Raw genomic sequence first — 9,287 nt, forward strand, 5'->3', positions numbered from 1 at the left:
TTGAATCTACAATACATCTCATCAATATTTTCATGAGGTTCCATCTTGAACGATTCATACTTGGTAACGAGAATAGATTTCTTTTGTTCTCTAATATTCTCACTTCCCTCATGAATTTCTCGTAGTTTGTCCCAAATTTCTTTAGCTAACTTACATCCCTTGACTCTAATAGATTCACTTGAGTCTAAAGCACAATATAACACATTCATGGCTTTTGCATTTAAGGTGAGATGAGCTCTATCCGCACCAGTCAGTTCACTTCTTGTTTTTTGTCTAGATCTCTGATTATTTTCATCTATAAGAGAGGCATCATATGGACCTTCACTAATAATAAATCACAATTCAATATCAATAGATTGCAAAAAAATAATCATTCTTTCTTTCCAACTCACATAATTTGACTCATTAAACATAGGTGGTCTAATGACAGAATGTCCTTCAAAAAACATGGCATTATTGGTTGTCATTTTTACTCCAAAGCCGATTGACCTTAATCTCTAGGAGACCAAGCTCTGACACCAATTGTAAAGATCGAAGACAACCAATCGAAAAACCAATCGATAAGCAATTAAAAGATCACAATATAACAATAAATAAATAAAAGGGAAAGAATTTCAAACCAATTAACTACCCAACTCCTCTTGAGCTTGTAGATTAATTCAAACAAGCTATTTCAAGTTGATGAATTACAATCACTCTTGTGTACAAAGGAAGGTTCACCTCCTCCTTGCCCCGAACTCCACTCGATCAAGCCAGGACGTTTTACTATCCCTCAGGACAACCCTCACAGAGCTATACTCATGAAGTATTCACTCACAAATGAAAAGTTTACAATGAACCTCACACCACTAAGACTACAAAATCTTCTTTGAAGGGTATTTTCTCATTAAAATCACTCTAGATCTTTTGTATCTTCAGTGTGCAAAAGTTATTTGAAGTATCTGACCAACCACTATTTATATAGAATCAAGAAAGTGCCTCATTAATGCTTCCAACGAATAGAAAGTAGCTGAAGAGTCAACTAGCCGTTGGAGTGTCGGACGTCCGATAGCCCTGTTTTATGCGTCCGACAGCAGGCAGTGAGTTTAAGAGATTTTTTTCAATTCTTTCGGACGTCCGGTAGGTTGGTTTTCTGCGTCCGAAGGTATGATGTAAGACTGAGAATTTTTCTTCAATTCTTTCGGACGTCCGGTAGTCTTGTTTTCTGCGTCCAAAGTGTCGCAACGATTATCGGACGTCCGATCCTGATTTCTTGAGTGTCCGATAGCTTCAGCATACTTTGTCCCTTTCAAATGTGATTAATCTTTGAATCTGATTTGCATCATAGCTGAAAGTATATCTTGGAGAAATATTAGTATTATCCATTGTTTTGTAAACATCAAAAGCAAGGGACCAAGGCCAACATCCTATCATTTTTCTATTTCTTTAAAGTCTCTACATGCTCTAGATTCCATTTTAAGATTAAATTCCACGTCACCACTCCAAAGTTTCATACTTAATGCTAGCCAAACGATAACCGGACAATTAATAATAAAAATTCAACTAAGATATAAAATGACATTTTGATAGATAAGGATACAAAAATTTTGGCAAAAATCACATAATATAAATATTTTCATCGTTATTATTTACCTTTCAAAAATAGTAAAATTTTTTTTAGAGCCCTCGCAAAAACACTCTTGTATCAAACTTATTTGAGAGATCAACTTGTAAGGGAATTTAAGAATTCAAATTTCAAGATATTAAATAAAAATTCTGCTTTCTAAACTTTGTCTTTTGTTCTTATTTGTCATACTTTATTACAAGTTTGTTTCATGTTTAGATGCTCTTAATATGATATCTAACTAAACTTTTTCATATCCTAGGGTAAAGATGAATTTGTTATAGTTTTAATTTGAAATAATTAGGGAATGATTATACTTTTTCATGATTTGTTAGTTTGAGAACTTGTGCTTATGTTTTATAGTTGTTTGAACATCAAATATGAATGATTTGATAATTGTTAAATAATGAAAGTTGCCTTCAAATAGATCTAAGTTCTTAAATATTAGCTTTATTCTCACGAAAGTGGTGAATAATGGTTGGTTGGATTCATACAATACCTTCATTGAGTTTATTTAATTTGTTTCATACTTTTTCTCTATGAAGATAGGTGAAGGGTGATTCAAAAAATTAAAGAAATTAGTAAAAACAATTTCTAGAGAAATTAATTAAGACAGTTTCTCTTAAAAATCTCCATGGTGAAAGTAAGGACATATATTTTGAAATTATTCATTGACAATCATGGAAGCATAAGTATAACTATTTTTAAGTAACTTCTAATTTTGACATAACAAGAGATTCTAATTTCTAAAATTCTCACTTAATTTCTAAGCAATTCTAGTCTCACTTATTTTTACTTTATTTACTTTTTTGCAACATACTGCTTATATGGTTGGTTTTATCATCTAATGACTGGTTTTATATTTATTATTTATGTCATATGGCCAGTTTTAACGCCTAATTAACTCTCTTTGTTTTTGTACTTCCTTAATTTTGATTGTTTAAATAATAAGCAAATAATTAAATTCAAGTGATTACTTATTCTAAGTCTTTTTGAGATTGATATCTATTATCTCTATATTCAATAAATGAACTGTGCAGTTGCGGAAGTAGGATAATAAAAGTTTTTTAAAATTTGTAGTGAGTAAAAAGATCATATCACATACATATGCATTGCGTTGGGTATGGATGAAATGGATAGAATTCGGATCTGGATTTGGGTAAAATTAAACCCCTTGGTACATAACACGAATCAATCATAGAAAGAGGCAAATAATTAACCTAAATAATGGTCAAATTAATCCACTCAATCCGACTAATTAAATACTTGAAATAATTCTAAGTACAATAATAAAGTTAAACGGGCCCATAATCAAAATAATCATCGGGACAATTTTAACAACTACCGCTGCAATAATTAAAGGAGCGGACAAATGTAGTGGTCAAGACTGAACACTCATCCCATCACTCAAACAAGAGAGTTTGTGAAAGCCAAAAGCCATAAAAAGGCCGTCTCAACTCCTCCTCCCTCTCTTTCATTTCAGTCCCACTTTCACAGCTTACAGGCCCCAAATGTGCAGAATCAAAATCCCATCATAGTATCATCACATAGCATTATTCACAGGTGGGGTGATGGAGTAAGAAGATTTGTTTTATTGTTTGATTGAGTTATTATTGTTCATAATAGTATTTGATTTCTTTTTGTGTGCTGGTTTTGTTGCTTTTAGGTTCTGATTGGTGTGAAAAGGAAAGAACAGGGAGAAGATTTTGGTTGGTTTTGTTGATTTTGGGAGATGAGCAAAGGACGGCCACCGGAGCCTCTTGATTTTTTCATTTGGACTGTTGAGGTAATTAATATTTTATTATTTCCTTTAAATTTATTTTTTGTAGCCTTCTTAATTTAGTGATTGGTAGATCTTGGGGGGTTTCGTAATTCTGAGATGTTTATCTTCAGCTGCTGATTGGTATATCCATTTCTGATAATTGGGTTTTTTTCCCTTTTTTTTGGGGGGGATGGGAAGAATAAAAGATGCAATTTTTTAAAGTTGTTTAAGAAATTGGGAATTTCCCCTTAGTTTGACCCGAGATAGAATAGGTATTAAGCCGGTATTTTAAAAAATTTGAAGTGTTTATACTGTTGCAAAATTGGGTTAATTCGGAGAGCTTGTGTGCAAAGCAGAGTTGACTGTTAAGGGTCTGCCCATTTCTTCTGGCTTGGTAGTGAAATGTTCTGGAAAAGTTGGCAAAATGGGTGCTGTTAGTAGCCTGGCTTGGTAGATGTTATATGCTGTGGGCCTGTTTGATTTGCTTAAAATCAGCTAATTGTAGCTTTCGTCAAGCTAATGCTGCTTTGAAGTGGATGAGTTCTTCTGGTCCACAAAGCGCCATGATTACATGAGAAACCATGCTTCTCAGCTCTCACCCCTTCTCTGTAATATGTTGTGGTAAATAAGAGTTTAAAAAGTTTCCTGGTGCTAACTCAAGTTTCTTATAGAGGGTTATCTCCTTCGTTTTGCTTTGTGAGTGAAACTATACAGGTGTTGGATAACTTATTGAAGTCTAATAGCTGAAGAGTTGTAGTATTGAATGAGGGAAAGAAAGACAAGAATTAAATGCGCATTGAGGCAGTAAAATCGAAGAACTCAGATACCTTTGGTACTGCATCACCAGATCTCCCAATGGGGTGATCTCTGCTAGCCAGGAGAATATTCAGCAATGTCAATCTCTTTTTACAGTAGACCTTTTGTTCCCAGCCCCCCCCCCCCCCTCCTCCTCCTCCTCCTCCTCCTCAGTGCTTCTCCTGCTCTCCTGTTTTTCTTGGCTATCTGATGCTTCATCTTCCTGAGCATTAAAGTTTCCTTCTATGCTGATGTTGCAGTAGATGATTGGTTAGTTCAATCTTCTTTCCGATTTTTGTTCTTCGGGGGATTGTGACTAGGGCTAGTCAGGATACTTAAAATTCATTGCTAGCAAAATTTTGCATGTCAACTGATTTCATTGACCATATCTAAAGTCATTTTACTTTTTGCCTTTGTAATTATAGGTTATATTGATACTGATTTGGCATATGTCCAGTTTAATCATGTGCGGCATTTATATTGGGTTCCCGGACTAGCTCTGTGATTCTGGATTGCTATGCTTGTTTTAATTGCATTTGGAAGATTTTTTAAATCAACTTTCTTGGGAGATATCTTGATGTTTGACTCTAATTTGATGATTGTCAAGTTACTTTATGAATTTTATAGTTGGAGAAAAACTATAAATCTTAAAAGAAAAAAGTTTAAACTCTCTGAAACATGTCACATCCTGAAAAAAGAAGAAGCAGTTCCTTTATATTTTTCTTCTTATGCAAAGCCCATCTTCTTAGCTCCAATGAGAAGGAATGAAAATTGCAATATCTTGGCAAGATGATTAATTATGACCAATATCTGGTCCTCTTACTGATTCTGACCATATTAGATGGGTTTTTTTTACTTGTTTATGCCTTTGTTTGCTTTGTCTTGATCATGTCATACTTAAGAAGCATTAGTAACTTCTTTTGATGTTTTCAGAGGATGGAAGCCCATTGATATGCTTATATCAAGTTCTAGAGGCAGGGCAAATTTAGCCCATGGTAGTACTTAAACAAACATTGATGCCTGAGTTCAGAATACTTAGCAAAGTTTGACCCGTAAAAGTCCACTATGGGGGAATAAGCTGCAAAATTTTGATTAGGCTGGGCACATTGTTAACTTTTAGCCCAGTTGATGGATTGGGGGCTTTGATACGGGCAACTTCTCTTTTTAGTTAAGCTTGTTATCTACAAGTGAAGCATAGTTTCTATGCTGCTTTTTAGTATAAAAGAACTTCAGAGATCAATTGTGAACCATTTAACTGGTATTCATGAAAGCTGTCTTTTTATTCTAATCTTTTATGGCCTGAGGTAAAATTTATATTGATGTTGGTATACTAAGTAAATGAAGTACTTATGCAACACAATATGCTTACGAGCTTTGGAGCTTCAGAAATTGAGGGGGAAATAGGTTAAATTTATATCTAAAATAGGAGAAAATGAGAAGAAAAGGAACTGTGCTGTTCAATATAGTATTGATATACCACAGTGCCTGTGATGGTAAAGGGGAGACTACAATGATCCTGAGATCATTGATTTTGGCTATGCACAGGGTAGTTGGCGGTCTCCTGTTATCATATTCTGCTCTTGTTTGGAGGTGTTGAGAATATGAAAAATATCTTCTAAGGGAAAAGAAGGAATTAGAACCAAAAAAAAAAAAAACCAAATGCATGTAATGGTAAGGGGGAGACAACTTTGATCCTGAGATCCTCGCTTTGACTATGAACAGAATAATTGAGAGTGTCTTCCATTTATATCTCTGCTCTTGTTTGAAGGTTTCAAGGATGCGACAAATATTTTGTAATGGACTGACTGTTGTGCTTAACATGGGAGCCACTTTGATGTGTGAGGGGATCATTTGGTAGGATTTAGTTTTAACTTAATTTATGACTTCAATTATTGACAATGCCTTCAATTTACTCAGAATGCTTTGCCATCTAATTGAGGTTGCTAGAATAATTTGAGAAATTTTTCAGTTTGTTGATCATATGTCTGGGTTGAAGAACGATCTTTTTAAAATTTTGATTGGTTTGCCTATTGAAAGGCTGGTGATGTTACAAATTTAATAGATCTAATCACCTTATGATTGAAAATTATTTTTCCTTTTTAGGTTCCTTTTTCTCCTATTTCTTTTTTTATTCTCATCTCTCAACCATCTTCTCTCTACTTTCATACATCAAGGTGGTTTTCTAATATCTGGATGTGCAGTGGCGAAGCACCACCGGTGAAACTGATGCATGATGGGGGATGGGGGTGGGGGAATGGAGGTGGAGCCTAGTGATTATAGTGCTGGTTACCTGTTATCTTTGATGGAAATTCTCACGACAAATTGGATGCTCTTTGTTGTTTTTTCAGGACGTTGGCTTGTGGTTAGAAGAGATAAATCTCGGCAGCTACCGCCAAATCTTTAAAGAGAATGGCGTAAATGGAGAGTATTTGGAAGGGATGTCTATGTTTACAACTGAACAGATACTTCGATTCATAAGAAGGTGCCACATGAAATGGGGGGACTTTATAACATTATGCAAGGAGCTGAGGCGAATAAAAGGTCTTTCCCTCTCACTCTAATTCGTTAATGCTGATGTAACAACTATTCATGCACTTTATTCTATTTCATATGAAATTCTTTTACCTATGGTGCTACTTCCCAGATTCAGTCACTAGGAAAATGGTTTTAATCTTTGCTTCCATTATTCAACATGTTTGCAGAATTCAGAAATTGGAATTCTTCTCATCTTCCCTTGTGAATCTAATACTGTGAGAATGTTCATGTTAGATGTCGTGCTGTTGATTCTCATAGGCAGTGGAAAACTTCATGTTTCCCATGTGAGTCATGGTGATGCATCTATGTTAATGAGGAGATGGTTGTGTCTGGGAAAGCCAACTGTTGCTAGGCTTGTAAGACTGCTCAATTCTACCAAGAGTGAGCAATATTTTATTTTATTTTGGGTACATTGGAGAGCTAAACAGGTCGTTACAAGGTAACTAACCGTGGGGTGGAGATCTCCCATTACATCAAAGTGCAATCAACTTCCAACTGTATTAGGTGGAGTGGATAACTGTTGAACCCCCAGCTCTTGGCTTAAGCTTCCTTTAGCAAACCCATCTGTGCACATATTTCCTCTCTCCCAATATGACTGATTTGAGTATCCCAATCTTTCCTCAACGAGTCAGTAATCTGCTTCAGCGGATTCAATGGTAGGCTAGTCATTGCAGCTTGATCCGGAAGTGATAGAGCAGTTTTAGAATCCGTCTCCACGAGGACTTTTCTATATCCAGCTTCCCAGGTCATCTGCATTCCATCAATAATCCCACATGAATGCTATTTCAGTTGCCACTTCCTGGTTCACTGAGAAACCACCTTTCCAACTAACAATAGTGAGGATTTTTTTTTTTTGAGGAATTTTTTTTAATTTTTATTTTATGTATTTCAGTTGCAGTCTTGCATCTATGTGTTATCAAGCCCATCCTGTTGTGTTTAATGGATTACTGGAATTCTTCGTGTTAGTCTCTTTATTCTTCTTGTGGGTTTTTTGTCGACTTAGTTTTAGTTTTAGGTGTAAATTGTTTTGGAGAAATTAGACAGAGGGGAGAGATTGATTTTTCTTGTGTACTGCATGTAATGCACTGATGCAAAGCCACCGAATATATTTGTGGATAAAGGCTGATTGCCCTGGATCGATGTGTGATTCAGAACCACTGATTATCTTTATAAGTAAAGGCTGTGTGCCCTGGATTGATTAATCTGTTTGACGTGCATTGGATGGTTGTGGGAATGCTAACAAATTCTCCTGCAATGCTCCCGAGATTGCAATTATGATTATACATCCCATATCATCTACCAGCACACCTTTTTAGTTTTATTTCATGGAACCAATGTAAAACCCTCTCTCCTTTCTAATGTCCTCGTTACTGTTTGTGCTTGTAAGATTAAGACTGCCTTGATCTGTATCCCCTTTATGGTATCATCTTCAGTGCCCTGATATTTAAAATTTTTTCAGTGGCTTGTTTGAAAGGAGAGCAAAAGGTCCGTCGACCATGGTGGGCCCCATCATGCCTTTCAGTTGTCTTTGTCAAGGTGTCAAAGAGGAACAGGCAGTCAAGAGTGGTTTCATTGAAGCTGGAACCTTGATGTAGATTTTGCATGTATGTACTTGTATGTATGTACTTTTGTTGTACTTATCTTTTAGTGGAAAACAGGAAAGTAGCTAAAAGAACGATTTCAATGTGTCTTTTTTGAGTTCAGAGGGTCTCATGGTAGGTTCTTCGTTGGAGAACTTCCTCGCGTCCATTCTCTGATGTATTATTTTAGTTTGTTCCTTTTTCACAAGTTTGTGCAAAAGAGTATATATTCGTGACATATGGAACGATGATAAGAGATTATGATTGACATATGCGAATGATGGTAAGAGATTATGGTTCTGTACATAGCGTCTTGTGGTATTGGTGACACTGGGCAAATATTTGGATATTAAGATCTAATTTTTCTGGAGCCCAAAATGTAGTGCAAAAAGCAAATGAATGGTGTTTATTGTCTAATCAGGTTTTCATCTGGAACGCTTAAATGACACTCATTTTTTCCTTTTCAAGATGATACCAGATCATTTGTAAAGAAAATCATAAAACTTTTTGCAGAGAAAGCAAGGGAAAAAAAAAATCATAGATTTAGAATTTGATGAGATGGAACCCAAGTAATTCCGAAAGGGATGGGTCAAAATTTTCTTCGTGAACAGCATATATTAAAGGTGATGAGATGGAGTGTTATTGAATCAGCAGCTTTAGCAAAACAGTTTGCGGCACTTGCGTCTGTCTGCTGAATGAAAATTTGGGTTAATTACACTTGAAATTTTAAAGCAGTCACACTTTACTATCCTAAATTATTTAAAACTATATATTTTGTCTCCTTTGTAGACATGGCATTGTTATCCATTAATTATTGGAAGAATTATTAGAGTAGCAATGGTAATAGAACAATTTGTTGCACTTGCATCTACCTCATGATAAAAATTTAGATTAATTACAATTGTGAGCAGTCACAATTTGTTGCCCTAAATTATGAAAATCTTTACTTTATCTCCTTTTATAGTCTTGTCAAATGTTGTAAAAAGTAAAATGTTGACATTGTTACCCATGA

General features: G+C 35.2%; 1 protein-coding gene across 1 annotated transcript; it reads left to right on the forward strand.

The window, feature by feature from the left end:
• The first annotated feature begins 2,958 nt into the window (after positions 1-2,958).
• Positions 2,959-8,579, forward strand: LOC113688336 (uncharacterized). Its single transcript, XM_027206139.2, has 4 exons — positions 2,959-3,166; positions 3,270-3,389; positions 6,509-6,701; positions 8,155-8,579. Exons 2-4 carry the CDS (start codon positions 3,336-3,338, stop codon positions 8,283-8,285), a joined length of 378 nt encoding a protein of 125 aa, XP_027061940.1. The 5' UTR covers positions 2,959-3,166; positions 3,270-3,335; the 3' UTR covers positions 8,286-8,579.
• Positions 8,580-9,287: the final 708 nt, after the last annotated feature.

The sequence above is a fragment of the Coffea arabica genome, chromosome 5e (assembly GCF_036785885.1).
Source record: "Coffea arabica cultivar ET-39 chromosome 5e, Coffea Arabica ET-39 HiFi, whole genome shotgun sequence".
Classification (NCBI taxonomy): domain Eukaryota; kingdom Viridiplantae; phylum Streptophyta; class Magnoliopsida; order Gentianales; family Rubiaceae; genus Coffea; species Coffea arabica.